Source organism: Siniperca chuatsi, linkage group LG4 (genome assembly GCF_020085105.1).
Source record: "Siniperca chuatsi isolate FFG_IHB_CAS linkage group LG4, ASM2008510v1, whole genome shotgun sequence".
NCBI lineage: Eukaryota > Metazoa > Chordata > Actinopteri > Centrarchiformes > Sinipercidae > Siniperca > Siniperca chuatsi.
Window position 1 is genome coordinate 578118 of NC_058045.1, and position 24383 is coordinate 602500.

The following is a 24383-nucleotide window of genomic DNA, read 5'->3' on the forward strand; positions in this document are numbered from 1 at the left end:
AATTGCAATAATCCAGGAAGTAACAAATGCATGGACTAGTTTTTCTGCATCATTTTGAGACAGGATGTACCTGATTTTTGCAGTGTTGTTGCATATTGCATGACCTCCTTGGTGCATGATGGGCCTGCCTTTTTTTATCTATGCTGTTGGTGACGGGAAAGATGACAGATGGGGCTGACAATGGTTGCTTTGGAGGGGAATAGAGAACAAAGTACTTCTCTGAAGATAGAGAAAGCAGTAGAGGTGTCCTTCAAGGAATCTTTAAAGAGAAGACATGAAAAGGAGGATAATTACCATCTATGATCTGTTTGCGTAGACTGGTGGGAACTGGAGAAGGACCGGAGATGAAATAGTTAGGATGAAGAATGGGAGGATTAGCTGTAGACGGAGAAGTTGATGGCTGCCTGCTGGGCTGGAAAGGGTTGAGAGGTAAATTGCTACTGCAAGGGCTGTGGAGGAACGCTGGACACCGGCATTTCGGTTCCAAATGTCCCTAATAAAGCCGGCTGCTGTGGTTGCTGGAAGGAAGTGGACAGCTGGGGGTGCTGGCATCCCGGTGCCTGGAACCCCGACTAATGTTAGCTGCTGTGGTTGCTGGATGTGGGAAGCAGGGGAAGCTGGCATCCCACAGATGCAGAACACAATAGGAGAAGTTTTAAAGACCAAGTCACTCTTTATTTGAATGTATGCAGTTTCAGTGGGAAGGGGTGTAGTTTTCCTGAGTGGAGTTTTTGGCGGCGTTCTAGGCGACTCAGGGGAAGCAGCGATGGTTCAGGAGTGGAGACTGAAGCAGCGGTTACCAGCCTGACTCGGGTTGAATGCCTTGTGGATCTGGACAGGCTGACAGGTCCGCAGCGCAGAGCAGGCAGTGGAGTGTTGGCCTGGGCTGGCAGCGGATCCGCAGTGTGGCATTGGCAGTGATGTGTGGATCCGGACAGACAGTGGTCCCGAGGCGAGGAACAGGTGGTGCAATGTAGACCTGGACTGGCCACGGTGTGGAGTTGGCGGTGAGGTGTGGAGACTGACTGTCACCGGAACCAGTAGCATGGACCAGGGCAGATCCAAAAGGTCTGGCTCAGTGGTATAGTTTATGGAGACAGGCAAGGCGGTGGTGCTGGAGAGACAGGTAAACAGGCTGGCAGAAATCCAGAGGGAGGCAGAAGCTGCAATCACCGGCACAGGATAATCCTGAAGCAAAGTAGACCAGGATCAAAAAATTAGGTAACAAACAACACTAGCAAATGGTACTTCACTTTCTTAAGTTAGGAGCCTTGACGTAGTAGTCATACAAGTGTACGGAGATGATCTGGCGCTGGTGGTGTGGGAGAGCCTGGTATTTAAGCTGTAGAGACTGATGGTAGATTGAGGACAGGTGTGCTGGTGGTCAGCAGCAGGCGGGAAACCATGGAGCCAGACCAGAAGACATACACACACAAACACCCATGCACATCCAAAGACGAGTCAGGGACATACAAGACACACAGGGGAAGGAGAGTACAAAAGAGAACATAGGGATGGGAAGGATTGGGTGGCTGACTACCACAATATTAGCTGAATTTGACAAAAAGATGTGTATTGTATTAGAATCTCATACCCCACCTTAAAGGCATGCGTGCAGTCAAAAACTGACCTCCCAGAGACAGCCATCTTCAGTCTTCACTCTTCTCAGGTGCATTGCATGTGCCAAGCAAAGTAGCCAGGAGCATTTTTGTTGTGCTTTTTTTGACAACTCAGAAAGGTATACTTCTCATGATTTCATTCCCTGTGACCCTGTCCTTGCACATCCATAGATTTTATGGCTAAACCTAACCAAACGTAAGATCGGGAAACAGTCATGGGAAATTATGTATTTGTGCTGATAGGAGTATCAGATCAGGAAATGTGTTGTTTTGGAATGCAGTGACAAACAATGCATTTAGTTTGGAGGACTTATTGACACAGTGACACACAATAAAAAACTGTTCAGAAAACAGTGTTGGGTGGAGTTAATATACAGACAAGTACAAAAACACCACAGGAATAAGTGCTTAGCTGCAAGGGTAGATAACTTTACCAACTACCTGCCCGTTCCAGAAACAGGTTTAGTTCAAAGTTTGAGTTTCCTATCAGACTTAGTCTACTCAGAGTTTGTTAAACCTGTATTTTGGAACAGGCCCCAGGTATGCAGTGAATTGCATTCCTTTTGTCTTTTAGTGTTTTTTTTCTTGTCCAAAGGCTCAGTTTTAACAAGAAACATTAAAAAACAAAAATACCATTTAGCTCTAGTGGTGTCTCTCCATGCAGAAAGTTTTGGATTTAATTGTCCAGGTTTTCAGATATCTGTCTCAGAGATTTCTGCATTGAAAACAGTCAACAGGTTTCATTAAGACTCTTACTTGGCTAGAAAGTAGTTTCAATGCAAACTGCTCACCGTGTGTTCTGGATGTCTCTAAACCTGGTCACATAAAACCACAATTATGAGCATGGTGCAAGATACTGATGCTTAGTAATTTGGGCAAACCAACCCGTTAACTTATTTTGAGCAGTCCCTCTTCATGCTGTGTCTTTGTGACTTGACATACTGTTTCAGCTGGAGATAAAAACAGTAAGATGACATGCAATGAACAATATACCATCCAAATACTCTGTCCTTATGACCTGAAGCAGCCTGAGAGTTTCTCTCTCTCTCTGAACATTCCTTCATTTTGCTCTGTGTGTGTGTGTGTGTGATGTAAGTCTTGCAACACAACTCTGACATTTCACAGGAATTAAGTTGGACACCGCAGGGATTTACTCATCGTGCCATCAGCTTTCTCTCTCTCTCACTTTTCTCCTCTAAATTTCTTTATTTCTTTCTCAGGTCAATTCTCTGAGCTTGAAATTGGTGTGAAACTGGAACAATATTGCCAAAGCTTCAACACAGTTTTTTTACTTCCAATCCCATTCCCTGTTGGTTTGTGTGTATTCTGGGTCCTCAAAGGCATATGAACCATTGATTAATTTTGTTGTGTGCAAAATAGATTTGGGTTATAATTAGAAAATACAGATGAGCTTAGAAAATTGCTCCTATGTCTTTTAGGCCACATTTGTGTGTTTCAGTTTTATGAACTTAAGTGTCTTCTGCTAGTCTTAAATTGTGAACTACAAAGTTGGTGATAATTCTCTGTGGGTTCATCACTAAGAGTGACACCTTTCACATTAGACGTAGTCATTTGATCCATTGTTAATATAAAAATATGGATTAGTGCAGCTTTAAGACTATACAGCAAAGTTTTCAAAGTTGTGTGCGGGAACTGCCTACCTGCTTACTCCAAGCTGAAGATAAATATCAGTCGCTTTGAAACAGAGCTTAAAATGAAGGATCAGTTAATTTTGGAGTTTTCATCTGTGGCCACAGCACTTCTGGTATTTCTCTTTACGGACATCATGGTGCCAGCCCGCCCAGACATCATGGTGCCAGCTTTGGTGTGGGACAGCAGTGAAATCACTCTCTCTAGCGCTGATCTGATTTTATCTACCCGTCCCCTTGAATTGAAGGAGGATGAGTGGCCCACCCTGGGAGGAAGACCGAAATCCCGCACCTGCTCCACTCCCTGTGCCTCTGAAACGTAGGCAGTAATGAGGAATGCCAAGGGTCGAGGTAAACGCCTGCTTTGGACTCCTGCATTCACCACCAGTGCCTGCCATCCGCCGCTAGTGCCCAGCCTCTCAGCTGTCAAACCCAGCATGCCTGTGACAGGAACCAGTACATCTCTGCAATTGTTGTCAGGTCATTTATGGCCCGTGACGTGTTGCTCCCCAAAACACAAACTTTCTGTCACCCAGGTGCCTGTGTTATATATAAATGAACTTGCTGTACAGTTGGATCAGTGTGCTGCTACTGGCCTCTCCCTCCTAGATAGAGAGGTGAAGTCTGTTTCACACTGATAACCTTGTTCTACTGTCTCCTACTGAACAAGGACAACAGCAACAGCTGGACATAGTAGGAAAGTATATATAGCACCAATTCATAACAGAAGTTATCTCATTCTCATAGGGAGGCACAATGCAAAGACCACGTAGATTTTTTTATTATTTTTTTAATATAGTAGAATAGTAATTATAGTGTTAATATTAATAAATTAGTAATAATAGGAATGACAGTTATAGGAAGAATAATGTAACAGAGCCAATAACAACAACTGTAATAGCAGTTGTCGAGCAGGAACATGGGGGCAGCAAGTGGCCCACAACCACAGATCCAGTCTCTGCAGCTCTGGAGGCAGAAATACCTGCTGAAAGCAACAGAAGGAGAGAGGAGAGAAACGAGAAAGCACAGAACTACGGGAGAGAGAAGATGTTGAGTTAGTAACATGCAGTAATGGGAAAAATATGCATACAGATGGAGAGGGAGAGAGGAAAGAGGTACATCATGGGCAGTCTAGGCCTATAGCAGCACAACTAAGGGATGGTTCAGGACTCACCCAAGCCAGCCCTAACTATAAGCTTTATCAAAGAGGAAAGTCTTAAGCCTACTCTTAAATGTGGAGATGGTGTCTGCCTCCCAAACCCAAATTGGGATCTGATTCCACAGGAGAGGAGCTTGATAACTAAAAGCTCTGGCTCCCATTCTACTTTTGGAGACTCTGGGAACCACAAGTAACCCTGCATCCTGGGAGCGCAGTGTTCTAGTCGGGTAATATGGTATTATGAAATCTTTAAGATATGATGGTGCCTGACCATTAAGACCTTTGTAGGTGAGGAGAAGGATTTTAACATAATTATATTATGGTAATTATATTAACATAACAGTTCTGAGAAAAAATTATTATTTTCAAATTCCAATTAAAATTTGGCATAATATGTATCAACATGCCACAAACTGAAGGACAGTGAATGACACACACGCTTTCATAAACAGTGTTGCAATGTTTATGGAGTTTTAACTTGTATATGTATTTTTAGGTGCAAGTCAATATTTATTATTATTACTATATTATCTTACTTATCTATATATATTCTACTAGCACATTTTTTTCTGTTAATGTTTTTATTTCACACATGCTTTGGCAATGTTAACATCTGTTTCCCATGCCAATAAAGCCCCATTGAAAAGAATTGCATTGATCACAGGCAGCAGGTCAGTGGGGTGGCTGGAGGGTCATGGAGGTTTGGATGCTGATATTGTTCAATGTATAAACAATCTGGAGAGAGAAACTGGAAGAGGGGGAAAAAAGAAAAAGGGGCAGGTAAATAACTGAGGAGAGGGATCACATCCAATGAAAAATATCTCAATGAATAATTAGAACATTATGTCATAATTTCACATTAAATGCAGTCATAATGTTAAAAAAAGGGGAAAAAAAGTTTACCTTTTTACAAGGAGGTGCTGGTGTTTATATGTTAATTTTTACCTTCTGGGTATTTGCGAATGCCGATATCAAGTCCTCCATGTCAAGCGTTCTTCTGACTTTTTGCTCTATTGATATACTGGCAAGATTGGACAGTCGCTATTTGATATAATATACCAAATAACAAATAACACAGAATATGAAACTCTGTTTTTCTCCAGGGCATGCGTGATAAGTCCAGCCAAGGCTTCAACAAATTGAGGCATTTGGTACCGGAGGGCATTTACACTGTCTATTCTGCACTCACATCTGGTTGTAGACAGATTCTTGACGGCCAACTGTATATGCTCCTGCATAATCTCCCACTGTTGCACAGAGGAGCTGAACAGGTTGTAGAGTCAACAGCTGTGTGTCTCTTTTTCTGAAGGCACGACATCTAAAACAAAATACAGCATCTGCACAGCCGCTTGTTATTTTCTCCCTGTTTTTCATTGTTATCTCAGTTTTCTTTTGTAAACCTTCTTGGGGCCGTGTCTGTATTTTTTGGGAACTTGATATCCTTTATTTGTATGGGGCCTTTTTTTACTATTTCAATTTTCTTCTTATCTGTCAATTTATCTGGCCACAATGCGGGGTCTTCACTAATGATTGCAGTCTCACTCACAGATTTGCTACTCTCGCTGGCGCTGCTCAGGTTGCTCTGTGGTGGTAGTTGTGCAATTGCTGCTGCTGAATGCTGAGCTGGAGCGGTCTGAGTGGGTGTCTGGTTTGTGGTGGGCTGCTGCTGTCTGTTGGTGTCGCCTCTGACACTTTCCTCCTACACTGTAGCTGCTGGTTAACCGCAACCAGGAGAGGCAGTAATGCTAGAAGTTGAAGGTGCAGGTGCACAAGAGGCTGAGGCAGCAGTAAGTCTGCTATTGTTAGCTAGCTGAGCTTCTTCCACTATATATACATATATGCATACATATGTGAATATATGGTAAATGGACTGTACTTGTATAGCACCTTTCTAGTCTTCTGACCACTCAAAGCTTCACACACTCACACTTCATTCACTCCACTTCATTCATTAACCCTAACCCATACACTGATGGCAGAACTGCTCATCAGTACAAAGAGACTAATTAATTAATCACACTCGCACACCGAAGGCACAGCCCTTGGGAACAATTTGGGGTTCAGTGTCTTGCCCAAGGACGCTTCGACATGTGGACTGAGGGAAGCCGGGATTGAACCGCCAACCTTCTGATGGGTGGACAAGCCTCTACCACTAAGTCATAGCCGCCGCATATATATATAAAACAAAAAAAACCCTTTGTCCTTCACCCTCCGTGGGTCATCTCATCCTTCGAGCTCGGGTCCACTACCAGAGGCCTGGGAGCTTGAGGGTTCTGCGCAGTATCTTTGCTGTTCCTAGTACTGCACTTTTCTGGACCAAGATGTCTGGTGTTCTTCCAGGGATCTGCTGTAGCCACTCCTCCAGTTTGGGGGTCACTGCCCCGAGTGCTCCGATGACCACGGGTACCACTGTTGCCTTCACCTTCCACGCCTTCTCCAGCTCTTCTCTGAGCCCTTGGTATTTCTCTGGTTTCTCATGTTCCTTTTTCCTGATGTTGCCATCACTTGGTACTGCCACGTCAACCACAATGGCTTTCCTCTGCTGTTTGTCCACCACCACTATGTCTGGTTGGTTCACCATTACCATTCTGTCAGTCTGAATCTGGAAGTCCCACAGGATCTTGGCTCGGTCATTCTCTACCACCTTTGGAGGTGTTTCCCGCTTGACCTCGAGGTTTACAGTCCATACTCCGTGCAGATGTTCCTGTACACTAACTAATAATAATAATAATAATAATAATAATTAGATAGGACATGCTGTATTTCAAAGGGCATCTGGTACCCATCTATACTGGTAGATGAGAATGTCATAGTGCATTCTGACACTGATAAACCCACACAAACCAACACATAAAGGCTGAATAAACACACACATAACATAGTCATCACACACAATGATTTAAACACTGCCTGTTTGTAGTTAAATGACAAATACATGTGAGCTGTAGGTTGTGTTAAAGCTTACAGAATAAAATATTATCTGGCAGCAGATTCCCAATGGCATTCATTGTTAATAGCCAAACAAATGTGCATACACACACACACACACACACACACACACACACACACACACACACACGCCTGAGGGCAGGCAGCTGCAGTGCTGGAGTTTTAACTGTGTTAGATCCCTGTGTTTCTCTGTCTGCTGCCCTGGGACACAGCTGGGGCTGGGAGGCCACATCACAGGGCAAGAGACTTAGATGGAGAGAGGGAGAGAGAAAGAGTGAAAGAGATTAGAGCAAGACAAAAAGAAACAGAGTAAAAAAAGAAAGATGAGGGATGGGATGCAGAGACAATCAGCACAGGACAGAAACAGAGAAGTCAGACTGAAGAAACTGCTCTGAACTTAAGCCTTAAAGGAATACACCAAGTTCTTGGGAAATTTTTCCATTGGACAAATTACCCATGAAGTCAGTGGTTCCCAACTGGTAAAGCCTAAGTCCACATCACAAAATGAAAACAAAAATAAACAAAGAGCTTAAAACCAAATGATACAGAAAGTACATATACAGCAGTTAGAACTTATTCCCTGCTTGCAGGCTTCCTAAACACACTTTTTTTGTGTTTGGTTAGGTTTAGGCACAAACACAACTTGGTTAGGTTAGGGAACGATCATGGTTTGGGTTAAGGTTAATGAAATGACTCATGCATGAGGAGGACGGTCTCTAACGTGTTTTGAGTACATAGCCAGTGTTGACACAGTGAAAGAGTCTACTGTCATTTTAGCATCTCTGTGGGGCTGTACTTAGGCACAGTAGTGCTTTGAGCTAAATACTAACGTCAGCATGCTAACATGCTGATGCATCTTAGTTTAGCATGCTAACATTTGCTAAAGAGCAGTAAACACAAAGTATAGCTGAGGCCAAGGACCTATACAAGGGCGGGCTAAAGTCGCCCGAGCAACAGCCCATTTCCCCTCTTTGGCTGAGCTCCCCCTCATTTCCTACATAATTAATTTGAAGTAACCCTATTTTCTCAGTAGCATTTCTTAAAACGTTGGAAGTAGGTTAATAACTAACTAAAAACTAATATTTGAGGATGATAAATACACAATATATTTTGTCTGTGCATAGTATTGTGAATGAGTTTAATCTTTAACATAATGTTTAAGAGAGGGCTTTTCTCAAGGGGTCTAACCCCAAAAGCTCCACTTCCGAGAGCATTGGAGAGCCTGGTGATCAAGTAAAATACTTCTTATAGCTGTAGTGAAATACGGGATGGTAAGGCCAGACAATATGTTAATGAAATCCTATATGACATTTTGTAATTGTTCTGTATTCTAGTAGATGTTTTTACATCCAAAACTAGATATAGCCTACTCCAGTCTAATTCCTGGGCTTCACCAGAAAGCTTTGAGTCAAGTCACTGTCAGCATCACTTCCATGAAAATTCAGCTGGCTACACTAAAGTGTTCAGTTGTCTTAATACATTTTTTGCAGTGAGAGATGAAAGTTTACAATTTAGTCAGACATTCAGAATTGAAATTATTAGAATAGTTGAACCGGCAAAGTATATATAAGGTACAATGGTATTCTTAATTCTGATTCTAATAATTCAATTTAAGATAAGACACAGCCATAATGCTCGAGACCATAGAGTGAGGTCGAGCATGCTGAGCATCAGGCAGGAACATATAAGGGTGCTAATGGCTGAGTGTGAGAGAGTTACTATAAAGGGCCGTGCCAGTCAAAGTAGGGTAAAGAGAAAGAGATGCTGTGGACAATGGTTTTCGTTACAATTCTAAATTGTGTGCGTAAAGTGTCTTTGTGACAAACGCTTTGTTAAAGTGCTATAGAAATAAAATGGAATTAGATTGAAAAGAATGAAAGTATTTTCTTGGCACTGTCTTTATATTATTGTCTCTGGAAATTTCATAAACAGAATTGTTTATTATGTAAATCCAGACATTCTGTGCTATTCATTCATGGATCTATGAGTACAATTTAATAATAATAATAAAACTTCGTTTTGCATGATACTCTGAAGCAGCAACAGCCCCTCAAAAGGTCTGTACATATCCCTCAGAACCACATAAAATTACATTGTCCACTTCTAGTATTATTATTTAAAAATTGCAGCTAATTTAATAGGCTATAAACTAGGCTGTAGATATACAGACCAAACATTCGATTTTCATTTTAAAAACCTTAAGTGGAACAAATGATATAAAGCCATATTTTTGGTAAATTCAGTGCAAAATAAATTATTAGATATTTCATTCTCATAACTCAGGCGTTGGCTGCTGCTTTCAAATGTTTTTTCAGTGAAGCTCCTCTTTTAGCTGCCTCCTCCAGCTTTCTCTCTGCCTGTGTTGCCTATTATTACAGATCACTGTCACTGTAAACTGTGTGCAACACGACACTATAATGCTCCATTTATGAAGCTTCATTAACTTAGCACAGATAACTAATAGCTTTTTACGGTGTTAGGCAATTAAGATGTCTAATGCAACCTGATAAAACCAGTAATAAACTGTTTCCATAGTATGGACATGATTCATTATATAATCACTGAACATTTCTCCAAGTCTTAATGCATCTCCAAGGTCACAACTGTTCTAACAGTTAGAACACTGACAGAAAAAACAAACACAGCAAGACCCAACAACCAGCTCTATAACCTTATTCTTAGGCAAATATACAAACCCGCCATAACTGCTGAGTAAATCACCTACATGGTGATAAAAACAACAACATTGCTTTCATTCATTCATGTATTCATGCAAGAAAGAAGGCACGACATCCTGTAAAGAGAAAACTTATGAAAATGAATGCCAAAACAGAAGGCGTTGATATCATCACTCATTCAGTGGTAGCTTGGTTTGAACCAGAGCTTTGTCACATTGATAAAGTATAAGAATAACAACAGCAGTGGCAACAACAATACTAGTAATAGTAATAATATTATTTGTAATGTTGTATTTGTCAATCAAGAAAACACTCCCCAAAACACACTACGTGCACTTGCTTGGAGGATTAAAGGACATGTTTTTTTTTCTTTTGGCATATATCATCCCAGTCACTGCACAACATGTAAACTGTACTGCATGTCCTTATTCCACACCTTTGAGACAGCCGTTGGTTTCCATTCATTTCTGTCCAGTTTGAAAATCAACTTGCAGATCCTTGAAACTAGCTTAAGATAGCTAATCCATTGCAGTGACCTTCAAGTCGTTTTTTATTGTTGTCAGGGTTTCATGTTGGCATGGTAATACACGGCACATTATTCAAATCAATTGACACTTAAAACTGAATTAATTGATAACATAACTTTTAAAAAGTGGCAGACTTGCTTATTGTGATGGATTACCTACCTCAAGCAATTTTCAAGGGATACCAGTTTATTAGGTCCTCTAATCTAATGCCAACCAGTACAGCAACCTGCAACAAATAATATCTTTGTGGGGTGATGTTTCCTTTCTTTGGCAGCTTTTGGGGCTTTATGTGTGGTGGTGATGTACTGGACTGCATCATATTGAAAGGTGTGCATTATATTGTGTGTGCATTGAAACATGTAAGGGGTACAGAATATCAGGAACACCTGTCAAAAGCTTTGTGTGTGACTGATGCAGTCACCCACACATCACCACCACCTAATATGTCCCCAAAGTAACAAACACAAACTGAGAAATTATTTATCACAGGGCTGTTTTATTGGAATGCATTAGATTGTGAAGGTGTACCTCATATAGTGTAGTGAAATGAATGGAAACCAAATATCAATTCCATTTCAAAATCTACGCCAAAGTACACTATATCTGGCCTGGATCCATACCTCTGACTAAAATCTTCAATTTGTTTAGCAATTCAAATGTGTCAAGTGTTGTGTTCATTGACAGCTATTGACCAATAAACCACTCCAAATGTCCATGGCAGGACTGTTACTGTCTGTCGCATTACAGCCATAGTTTGTCTTGGTAACATCACAGATGTAGTAGTTGTTTGGTTGTTCACGCTCACTGACTCACTCATTAATTGAAAAGTCCCTGCCAAAGCAAGGGGAATTGTTAAAATGGGAATTGTAAAAGTGAATGTTGTTTCCCTTTTAGGACCCTTTACTTCATTGGTTAATAGCCTGGATATTCATCTCATCCACTTTGAATAGTTTTACAGCTTATTTGCTTTGATTGATTGTAGTTAGCTCAGCTCAGTCAATGGAGGGTCAGGGAGGCACAATGCAAATACCACCTATGACAGCTATAGGAATAATAATAACAGTATTAGTAACAGAGCCAATAACAACAAATGTTGTAGCAGTTGTCAAGCAGGAACATGGGGGCAGCAAGTGGCCCACAACCACATATCCAGTCTCTGCAGCTCTGGAGGCAGAAATACCTGCTGAAAGGGACAGAAGGAGAGAGGAGAGATACTGGAAAGTACACAACTACGGGAGAGAGAAGATGTTGACTTAGTAACATGCATTAATGGGAAAAATATGCATACAGATGGAGAGGGAGAGAAGCAGAGAGGTGCATCATGGGAAGTCTCCCGGCAGTCTAGACCTATAGCAGCATAACTAAGGGATGGTTCAGGGCTCACCCAAGCCAGCCCTAACTATAAGCTTTATCAAAGAGGAAAGTCTTAAGCCTACTCTTAAATGTGGAGATGGTGTCTGCCTCCTGAACCCAAACTGGGACCTGATTCGACAGGAGAGGAGCTTGATAGCTGAAGGCTCTGCTTCCCATTCTACTTTTGATTCTACTTGAGACTCTAGAAACCACAAGTAGCCTGCATCCTGGGAGCACAGTGTTCTAGTTGGGTAATATGGTATTATGAGATCTTTAAGATATGATGGTGCCTGACCATTAAGAGCTATGTAGGTGAAGGATTTTAAATTCTATTCTGGATTTTACAGGGAGCCAGTGCAGACAAGCTAATATTGGAGAAATATGATCTCTTTTCCTAGTTCTTGCCAGTACATGTGCCGCAGTATATTGGATCTGGAGAGTCTTAAGGGACTTATTCGGGCAGCCGGATAATAAGGAATTACATTAGTCCAACCGAGAAGTAACAAATGCATGCATTCGTTTTTCTGCAGCATTTTGAGACAGGATATGCCTGATTTTTGCACTGTTGCATAGGTGAAAGAAGGCAGTCCTTGAAGTTTGTTTCATGTGGGAGTTAAAGGATAAATCCTGATCAAAGATAACTCCGATGTTCCTTACGGTGGTGGAGGCCAGGGAAATGCCACCTAGAGTAACTATATCTTTAGATAATGTCTCGGAGGTGTTTGGGACCAAGTACAATACCTCAGTTTTGTCAAAGTGTTTGTCTGAGAAAATTGCAGGTCATCTAGGTCTTTATGTCCTTAAGGCATGCTTGAAGTTTAGTTAACTGGTTAGTTTCATCTGGATTGATCGATAGATATAATTGGGTATCATTCACATAACAATGAAAGTTTATGGAGCGTTTCCTAATAATATTGCCTAGAGGAAGCATATATAAAAGGTGAACAGAATCACTCAACGCACCAAATCCATGTAGGGCCTTCCGATATGTTTGAAGACTATCTTGCCAGACTAAACGAGATTCTTCCAGGTTGTTGGAACACCATTTCTTTTCAAGTTTTCGTGATGTTTGCTTTAATTTGCGGGTTTGGGGGTTATACCACAGAGCTAACCTTCGTTTTATTATCTTCCTTTTTAGTGGAGCGATATCATCAGTGTCGTTCGCAGTGAGCCTGCAGCACTATCAGCTAGATGGTCAATTTTGGAGGGGCTGCGATTTGCATAGGAGTCCTCTGTTATATTGAGACATAACATTGAATTAAATGCAGATGGGATCACTTCCTTGAATTTAGCTACAGCACTATCAGATAGACATCTAGAGTAGGAGTTTTCACCTATTGGCGTGTAGTCCAGTAATAGGAGTTCAAAAGTTATTAAAATAATGGTCCGATAATGAAGGATTCTGTGAAAAGACTATTAAATGTTCAATTTCAATATCATATAACAGAACATGGTCGAGGGTGTGGTTAAAACAGTGAGTGACTTCATGTACACTCTAACAAAATTTAGTCGAATCTAATAATGAGATGAACGCAGTACTAAGGCTATCATTTTCAACGTCCGCATGAATATTGAAATCACCTACAATAATTACTTTATCTGTTTTAAGGACTAAACTTGACAAAAACTCTGAGAATTCAGATAAAAATTCAGAATAAGGACCAGGAGCGCGGTACACTATAACACATAGAATTGGCTGTCGTGTTTTCCAGGTTAGGTGTGAAAGACTAAGAACAAGGCTTTCAAATGAGTTTAATTTAGGTTTAGGGTTCATTAATAGGCTCGAGTCGAAGATGGCTGCAACTCCACCTCCTCGGCTGGTGCCTTGAGGAATGTGAGTATTAATATGACTGGGCGGAGTGGATTCATTTATTCAACATATTCTTCATGACCCAGCCAGGTTTCAGTAAGACAAAATAAGTTAATATGATACTCTGATATTAAATCATTCACTAGTACAGCTTTAGATGACAGAGATCTAATGTTTAAGAGTCCACATGTAATTCTCCTATTTTGTTGTGCTATTTCAGCGGTGGTAATTTTGTTTTGGTTTTTATGTATAACTCCTCTTCTGTTAACGTTTGATGTTATTAATTTAAGTGGTCGGGGGGCAGACACCATCACTAAGGAGTTTTGGGTGGCTCTGGAAGCACAGAGAAGTGTGTAGGACTGCAACTCTGCCTCCTGGTCTCAGCTCTGAGTTGTCATGGTTTAGGTCCACTAATAAACTTGGTTAGATTTCTAGATATGAGAGCTGCTCCATCCAAAGTGGGATGAATGCTGTCTCTCCTAATCAGACCAGGTATTCTCCCAAAAAACTCTGGTGTTTGTACACAGCCCTTGCTAACCTTAAATAAAGGTTGAATGAATGAAAAAAAAAATGCTGCTTCGCAGGGCTGAAATTTTTTATGTGCCTTTTGTTAGTCTTAACTTTTAAAAGAGGCCCAAGGTATTTAAAAAAAAACAAGCTAACTGATGCATGATAAATGAACACGGTATTCAATTTCTATTCCATCGTCTTTCCTTAAAACTCGAAATAAATGGCTGTCGCCTGACTAAAAACTCCAATCATGGCTTCATCTTTCCATCTGTTCATCCATGCCTTGTAATTTATAAAATGTATCTAATTTGCCAGCATAAAAACATCAAAAATGTCTAAAGGTAGACAAACATGTTAAAGTCCCTCAGTCCGCATGTCAAAGTGTCCTTGGGCAAGACACTGAACCCCAAATTGCTCCCGAGGGCTGTGCCTTCGGTGTGTGAGTGTGTGTGAATGATTAATTTCTTTATACTGATGAGCAGTTCTGCCATCAGTGTGTGAATGGGGTGAATGTGATATGTAGTGTGTGAAGCGCTTTGAGTGGTCAGAAGACTAAAAAGGCACTATACAAGTACAGTCCATTTACCATTATACATTATGATTTGGTGATTAGTCAATGCATTTTCTGCTGAATTCTCATAACAGATTTGCTGTTAGGTTGGTACCTAGCTGCCATATGGGCCCACCAATATGTAAAGTGGTCAGTTTTAATGGACTAGGACAGTGTGTCACAGCTGGAGGCAGCAAGGAATGACCCAAATGCAGACAGACGAGGCGGACAGGCTAATTTCAGTGATTTATTGAAAATAGAAGGCTTAGTAGGCCTATGGTAGTGTGGAAATAAATGATTATATTTAGCTTACTTTCTTAATTAATTGAATCACAATGTTAGTTGAAAATATTTATTATACAACAGCATGTGTAGTTTAATGCACAAACTTGTACAAGCACAATTGCTGGAGGAGACTGCAGCATGTTTACTGTTTCCTTGTGTTTTTATACTTTAATTTTCTGTTTTATAACACAGTGAACATGAGATCACTCAGTTACATTGGATGATATACATAGTAGTTGTTACTCACAGAATGGTACACTTTCATTCACATTCACTTTTATGTTTCACAATTGCATTTACTATAGTTTCAGTTGTCAGACTCTTCGTTATTCAGTTATATATCCCATTTAGTCCAATACTCTTCTCCCCTTTCTTTCTGTAATCTTAAACTGAATGTCATACGTTCCATACAGTATATGCTGTTTACAATATCTATCCAGTGGTTCAGGGTGTGAGGCTCTTTAAGAAGCCAGTGTCTTCTAATTGCCTTCTTTCTGGCTACCACGAGAATTATTATTAAACATTTGTCTCTGATATCCAGTTCCTTAAATATGTTCCCTAAGTAGAGAGAGAGACAAGTGAACTCAATATCAAATCCCAATATAATCTTAGTGGCGGCTTGAACATCAGCCCAGAAGGGCTGTAAAATGGGGCAAGACCAAAAGATGTGAGTGTGACCTGCCATTAAGTGCCTCCAGCATTGGTTCTTAAGTCCAGTTTGTTTTGATTTTATTTTTGGGGTTATGAAAAACCTCACACAGTTCCTCCAGCAAAAGTCTCTCCAACTTTGTGAGTTTGTAGTAGTCATATGGGCGTGAATGAGGAGAGACTATCCCTTCAGAGAGATTTCAATGTCCAATTCTCTTTCCCACTTTTGCTTTTTGTAGTTTGTTGAGTTGTTCTGTATCAATAATATTCTTAGGTACAGGTCCCCAATAATCTGTCTGGTGGGTCCCGAGTTATATGCTTTAATAAACATCTGTGTAACATCAGTGGATTCTTCCTTACTCGGTCCCTTCACCTCTTTTACATAATTGTGCCATATTTGAAGAATCACTGGTCTTAATTGTGCTGCTATGTAATCCTCCTCCCTTGGCAACTGCAATGTAATATATCTTATTCATGTTTTTTTGCCGTCCCATATAAACCTTGATATATAATATTATAAAGAGTACGGTCTAGACCTGCTCTATAGGAAAAGTGCAATGAGATAACTTCTGTTATGAATTGACGCTATATAAATAAAATAAAATTGAATTGATATTTGCTTGTCCTATGCTCTAAATTGTGTGTTAGGAATTTGAACTGGTAATGATTGGAATAGATATAATAATCTGGGAAAGATGTTCATTTTGACAGTCATTATCCGGTTGCCAAAGTCAAGAGGGAGTGAGCCCCATCTGTTAAGGTTGTCGCCTATCTTTTGGTTAGTGTTTGTGTAGTTATCATTATAGAGGTGAGATGTGTCCTTTATCAGTTTTATTCCCAAATATTTTATACTTCCATTAAAATTGTGACTGTTTTCAAGTTCCTATGAGGGATTTAAATTGAAGAGCAAGGCTTGGGTTTTCTCTATATTAAGGGCATAAACTGATCCATGAGTAGTGGTATACTTGATGCTGTTTTTTTCAAAGCGACAAGAACATCGTTTGCATACAGACATATCTTGTGTTCTATACCTCTTATTGTAATACCCTCAAGGGCTGTCTTCTGCCTTATTAACTGAGCTAATGTTTCATTGAATAAGTTGCAGAGTTCTGGACTAGCTGGGCACCCCTGGCGGCATCGTCATTGTAGGTGTGTAGTCTTGGATAGATGACCATTAATCTTTATTCTAGCAGTTGGGGATGTGTATAGGGTTTTAATACTCTGTGTGAATTTCTTGCAGAAACCGAATTTCTCCATGACTTGATAAAGACACTCCCACCCCACTGAGTCGAATGCTTTTTCAGCGTCTAGACTCAACAGGATGGCGCTGATCTAGCTTGATTTATATGAAGACACCTCCTTATGTTATCCTGAGTCTGTCTATTTCGTATAAACCGGCTTAGTCCCCATCTATTAATACTGGAATCACCTCCTCCATCCTTTTAGCAAATATGGATGCATGTAGTTTGTAATCTTGGTTCAAAACCCTGATTGGCCTGAATCCATTGCATTTCTTTCTATCTTTGCCTTCTTTAGGGATTATAGATATAATGGCTTCCCTTTAGAATGTGGTTGAAACGCTCACAGAGTAAGGCTGTTACTTGCTCTCTTATTAACTTATACCACTTGGCCGGGAACCCACTAACCTCCAGCGATTTGTCTGCTTTCAGACTAGAGATTGCTTTATCAATTTACTCAATAGATATCATCTTTGTGAGTTAATTCTTATGTAATTTTCCAATAGAGGGGAGATCTAACTGGTTTAGATATCGTTCAATTGTATGTGCCTCCACCTTATGAATGTACAAGGACTTGTAATACGTTTCAAACACTTTTTGAATGGCATGTTATTCTTGTGTTAATAATGTGTTATTATCACATGTTATTTGTTAGATTCAGGGTCTCTAATTTCATGAATAGTATTTTCAGCTTGTTGTTTGCGTAATTTCCAAGATAGCAGCCTTGTTGCTTTTGAACCTGTCTCTGAATATTTTTGCCTCATGAACCTGAACTTTTTCTCTAACTCTAAACTACGAATTTTGTCTATTTCCTGTTTGATTGGTTTCATCTGTTGCAGTAGGATGAGAATTTGCTTACTATGTAACTGAAATAAGTCTAAAAGTTTATTTTGTCAGTCTTTGGGTTTTAATTTCTTTATAAAGGCAGTTGTTGATATAATGTTACCTCTGAGAACTGCTTTTGCAGCATCCTATAATGTCACTGGGTTCACCTGTCCATTATCATTGTATGTTTGTAGTTATTTTTTTAATCATTTCTTTGAATCTTGGATTATTCAACATACTTGTATTTAGTCTCCATAGTGTTTTGCATTTGCTATCCATATGTAACTTTAAGTACAGAACAGAATGGTCTGAAAGGTCCCTTGTACCAATATTACATTCTTTTAATCCAAAAAAAATCCATTCTCAAATGTACATTATGGCAGGCAGAATAAAAGGTGTACTCTTTATGTTGTGTATGGAAATATTGCCATATATCTATCAACCCTAATTCCTGTAATCTTTTCTTTACACATATTTCTAAGTGAGTTATTTTCTTCTTTTGGCTAGCTGTATCTAACTTGGGGTTAAGGATCATATTTAGATCCCCTGTACAAATGAGGACATCAGAAGTTTCACAGGTAATTAGGTTACATATTTTCTTATCCTGGTTCAACCATGTAAAGCACTTTGAAAGTTTGTTTTTGAAAAGTGCTGTGTAAATAAAGTGTATTATTATTATCTTTCCTCTTTTGATGGGGCTAGAAAGCCCATTTCCATTTAGTGTGACAACTTGAAATATTACACATTGTCTACAGTTATGAAACATTTAAATTCCTGTGTAAGTCCATTCTAATACCTCAAAACACAATACCAACATACCACAGCAAAATATAAAGACAGCAATAACTATAAGTTAGAAAATCGGGCTTCCAAGCTGAAGGTTCAATTAGTACCTCTGAAATGAGGGTATATTCCAACCACTAGTTAGGGCCCCTGACTAGTAACAAACTGTTAGTGGTTCACTGGTGGCTTGCTCCGTATTAACCAGTATTTTATGAAAATTAATGGTTTCAAATTACAGGGACTATGCAGTGTTAATGTTGTGATTTAAGTAAAAGTATTCAAACCTTATTAACATTAAGGTCTGCAGGGCCTAACCGTATGCATTACGTAATCAAACCTTTATAGTAAGACATAGTAACTTAGGTCTCCCTGTTTTGCAAACCAAAAACAAAAAAGAACAGAGGAGGTAAAGGGATCTAAGCTCTCTCAATCATCAACAGGTGTAGTATCCTCCTCTGTGTGCCTTTGAAATCCTTGCAGTTTCTCATGGATGCTTTGTTGAAATCTCATCTCTGCGATGGGAGCCTTTCTTGTTCTCCCACAGTAGGTGAGTAAGTGTGCCCATCGTCTCCTTGGTCCAACAGGGGTAGGGCACTGGAAGACCTTTAGCTTGCAGAACTATGCCCCTTGCTCCGCATTGTGGTATTTAATGGTCCTTTCTTTCTTGAATACACATATCCTCGTTAACAGGGTTTTGAAGCGTATTCCTTTTTCTTTTAACACTTTGGGATGTATTCCTTTTGTTTCAACAACACTTCAGTTGCATAGTCAAGATCAAAAGACACTTGTTTACCCTCAAATGTGATAGGGGGCCTCGTGCCCAGAGCTCTATGTGCCCAAATCCATTTCGGGTCCGATGTCCTCTCTCTGTTCAGTCTTGATGATTGATCATTGAGGTACCTTCTGCTGTTTCTTTTACACCGTACAGACTCATGTTATTCCTGCGTGAGTGACCTTCTAGTTCTGTTACTTTGGCTTGTAGACTGTGTTGAATTTCCAACAGGGAGGTCATTGCATCTTTTGTCCCTGTACCCCATGTCACCACATCCCGATATGATGTTTGGATTCTTCCAGCCTTTCGGTTGTAAGGTAAATTTTTCCTTTGGTCTCCTTGATCTTTTGACTAATGTCTGCCCTCAACTCATTCAGTTGTTTCTGAATGTCTGTATGGAAGTTATTTTAAAAGTCAGATTGTTGTTTAGTGACTCCTCATCTCTTAGTAGTCATATCTTTCAACACTTCTCGTATTGTAGTCAGTATTGCGATCTCTCCTTCTAGTTTGGTAGCCAGTCCCTCCTGCCTCCTCACTGCCATCTTCGTCTGTGTTGGTTTTTTCCATTGAGTCATCTTCTCTATCCATATCTCCCTTTTTACCTCTTCTTTGTCACTTAGAATGGCCCTTACACTTTCCCCCTTCCATCTTCCAACTTGTTTGGGTCGATTTTAGTTTTAATAACTTGTTGAATTTATCAGAATCAGAAATACTTTATTGATCCCCGAGGGGTAACCATTTTGTTACAGCAGCTCACTGTCATGTCAGTGCACACAGCAATAGAAGTACTAGCAAACAATATAATACACTATAATACAGGTCAGAAAATAAATTAAGTACCAAGTGGGTATAAGTATAAAATTAAAATAAGTGTGAAGTACAAAGTGGGTTTACCAGTTGATGATAATAATATGGTATAAAGTAATAGTGCATGAACTGACAAGTTAAGTGTAGCTTATTAAGATTATAATGAGACGGTGGATATTGCACAGCAGTAATAGAGTATGAATAAATATCAATAATTAAACTGAAAACAGAGTATATTGCACAGCAGTATTAAGACAGAATATTGCACAATTATGTCAAGTATTGCAGTGATGTTAATGATCAATGTCCATTTTAATGACTTAGGGTCATCTAGACTATGATGAATGACTTCCTGTGGCGCTGTGTGGTGCTTTTTGGGCGGATGAGTCATCCGCTGAAGGTACTCCTTTGTTTGACCAGCACGTCATGGAGTGGGTGGGAGACGCTGTCCAAGATGGCATGTAGTTTGGCCAGCATCCTCCTCTCTCACACCACCGACAGAGTCCAGCTCCACCCTCACAATGTCACTGGCCTTACGGATCAGTTTGTTGAGTCTGTTAGCATCTGCTACCCTCAACCTGCTGCCCCAGCATGCAACAGCGTACAGGATAGCACTGGCCACCACAGACTCATAAAACATCCTCAGCATTGGCCAGCAGATGTTGAAGGACCTCAGCCTCCTCAGAAAATAGAGGCGGCTCTGGCCCTTCCTGTAAAGAGCTTCAGTGTTCTCAGCCCAGTTTATTATCCATGTGTACTCCCAGGTATTTGTAATTCTCTATAATGTCCACACTGACCCCCTGGATGGAAACCGGGGTCACTGGTGCCTTGGCCCTTCATAGGTACAACCAGCTCCTTAGACTTTGTCACATTGAGCTGCAGATGGTTCTGCTCACACCATGAGACAAAGTTACCCACCACACCCCTGTACTCAGACTCCTCACCACCTCTGATACATCCCACCACAGCAGAGTCATCAGAAAACTTTTGAAGGTGGCAGGACTCTGTGTGGTGGCTGAAGTCCATGGTGTAGATGGTGGAGAGGAAGGGAGAGAGGACAGACCCCTGAGGGGCCCCATTGTTGCTGACTACGCTGTCTGACACGCAGTGCTGCAGGCGCACGTGCTGTGGTCTGCCAGTCAGGTAGTCAACAATCCAGGACACGAGGGGGGCATCCACCTGCATTGCTGCCAACTTCTCACCCAGCAGGGCAGGCCGGATGGTGTTGAAAGCACTGGAGAAGTCAAAAAACACGATCCTCACCATGCTTGCCGGCTTGTCCAGGTGTGTGTGGATGCGGTTCAGCAGGAAGATGATGGCATCCTCAACTCCCAGCCGGGGCTGGTAGGCAAACTGAAGGGGGTCCAGAAGGGGTCTGACCATGGGCCTCAGCTGTCTCTCCAGGGTCTTCATTATGTGGGAGGTCAGTGCCACCGGTCTGTAGTCCTTGGAGCCACTGAGACGCGGCGTCTTCAGCACAGGAACGAGGCAAGATGTCTTCCACAGAACAGGGACCCTTTGAAAACTCACGCTCAGGTTGAAGACATGTTGAAGGACTCCACATAGCTGGGGGGGCACAGGCTTTTAGCACCCCAGGGCTAACTCCATCGGGCCTGCAGCCTTTTTGAGTGGAGTTTCATCAGTTGTCCTCTCACCTGGTCAGTAGTCAGGCACACAGCAGAGGTTACAGGCGGGGGAGGGGGGGAGTCATCAATATGAAGAGGGCCGTTAGCCTGAGAGCCAGTTGAGGGGGTAGTAGGACTCTCCCAGGAAGATGGGGGAGGGGGGAACAGTTGACTCACAGTCAAGGCAGACAGCAGCTGAGTTAGGTGGAGATGAGCAGGAGTCAGTGTGTCGAATCTGTTAAAGAACAGATTATGTTTGTTGGCCCTGTCCACGCTGCCTTCAACTCCTCTGCTGCCAGTCGGTCTGAAGCCAGTGATGCTCTTCATGCCGCTCCAGACCTCTCTCATGTTGTTCTGCTGGAGTTTCCACTCCGGCTTCCTCCTGTACTTCTCCTTGGCCTCCCTGATCTTCACCTTCAGGTCAGTCTGGATTGCCCTCACCTCCTCTTTATTAGCATCAGTAAAGGCCCTCCTCTTGCAATTCAGGATGTCTTTGATGTCCTTTGTTACCCACGGTTTGTTATTTGGATAACAGTTGACCATCTTAGGGGGTTTAGCTAACCTGTAGGGAGCTAACTTTTTACACAGCTCATTTGGCTTTCAACTAACCTGCATGATTATATTTTCCATATATGATTATTTTTTCTATAGCTTGCTCTGTCATTTGGTCAATCGGTCAGTCCACACTTACCAACCCTTTGGTGGCCACAGTATTCGCTCTAGGACGCTGAGATTTTCCATGGAGGTCAAGTGATTGTGAGGTTGTGTGTGTGTGTGAATGCATGAACACATGGATGCATGTGCGTACGTGGTCACAGCTATTGTGAATTCATGCTTGTTTCATGGTAGCCATCTCTTTACTCACACACACACTATATAAATACACCAAATGTAAGCAATGCCATAATACTGTGAGGCTAAATAGCTTGAACAAACGCACTCACAGTACAAACGTCTTGCCTTTCTCTTCTGCTGTGTGTCTTCTCAGGAATCGCTGTGATCTGAACAGTGAGGATCTGAATCGTCAGTGGTGTAAACCAGACCCCATCCTCAGTCCAACTATCTACCACACCAAGGGCTTCCTCTACTACCTCAACAGTATAGGACGAACTCCGTTGGTAAAATACACATGCTCTTCTATATTGTAAACTTGGTATCTTGATGTACTAACATTACCCAAGCAGTTTAAGTTGCTTGTAACAAGCAACGAGTAAGTAAAAACAAGACAAAGTCTAAAAGTCAGTCCCAGTCCTTTTCTTTCTTTCCATCTGATTCTAATCTGAGCCTATCCCAGCAATCACTCTGTTGTTTCGTGATTCTTTTTTTTTTTTTTTTTTTTTTTTTAAATCGCTCAATGAATAAGATTCCAGCTGGAACATTGAACAATTACAGTAGGTTTTCAAATCAGTGGGAACCTAATTAACAGCAAAATTAATGGCTGACAATTTAAATTTTCCCTCACAATACCTGCAGGCCATTATTGAGCCAAACAATGCTGAAAGGTGTGTGAATGTGTGTTGTGTGAGCATGTGTGGCAGTGCATATGTGTGTGGTGTGAGCACCATTTGTAAGTGTATGTTTGCATGTTTCTTGCTAAAACTGAAATGTAATGTAATGAGGCTTTAATGAGAAAGAACTATAATGAATTGACCTTGATTGGCTTATTTAATTGTTCCAAATTAGAGTGGTGAGGTTGTTTTTCAGGTTAATTCACATATAATTAACTGCCAACTGTTGCTGTAGATTGACATTCAGTGAAAAGCACGTGCACTTTAAGAATGACTTGTTAACCTTCTGCACTTGAAAAAACATGATGATCAGAATTGCATGTCTTCAAGCATAATGCCAAAAGCTATCCCACAGTACAGTACAACAGCAATAGTGGTCTGTCCCAACACATAAAATGACATATGTGTACATTTTCCTGACAAGAACCTCTTGTGGCTGTCTGAATGATGACTGTTGTCCGTCAGAAACACAGGCGGAAGTACTGTGACATTGTCAAAGAGCAACAAAACCTCTCAGGGAGCAGGTCTGGGTGGATGCATGGATCAGCAAAGTGTGTGACTTTGATACAGGAGACCACTGTGTGCATACTCTTTCCTACCAACTGTCAACATTAGTTTCTTTTCATCATGACCTTAAAAGAAAACTATGGTTTATTACAACTTGAGTTTAATTATTGTGGCTCAGGCAATCAGTTCTATCAGCTATGATAATATTGGACATACCTAAATAATTACTTAGATCTGGGAATGTCAAAATAGGTTCAACAGGTCAAGAGACACAAACAGTCAGATGATCAGGTTGTAAACAAACCAACAGTTTATCCACATCATCTAACCCACTTTATTTGGAAGTCAAACTGAAAGTGATGCACCTGAAATGTCACTAATAATCCCTCACTGCAAAGGAAAACTACAGTAAGGACAGTAGGTCAAAGTTGAAGCAGGAAATGGGTCTGTAAACTGTGATGGATGTTTACAACAGACAACTTGGGTCATAATTTTACTATTCACTTTCATTTTCCAAATAAATTTGACTAACCTGGAGATGTGTTTCCAACCTATCTGATTGTCTGACTGCTCATGTGTCT

The 24383-nt window shown here is 40.9% G+C and overlaps 1 protein-coding gene across 1 annotated transcript in view; it reads left to right on the forward strand.

The window, feature by feature from the left end:
- The window catches only part of LOC122875064 (cytosolic carboxypeptidase 4), a 338163-nt gene that overhangs the window by 243282 nt on the left and 70498 nt on the right, over positions 1–24383 (forward strand). The window contains exon 22 of the mRNA XM_044193824.1: positions 22776–22905. Within this exon, the coding sequence (XP_044049759.1) occupies positions 22776–22905 (130 nt within the window). The remainder of the gene's footprint in view (positions 1–22775; positions 22906–24383) is intronic.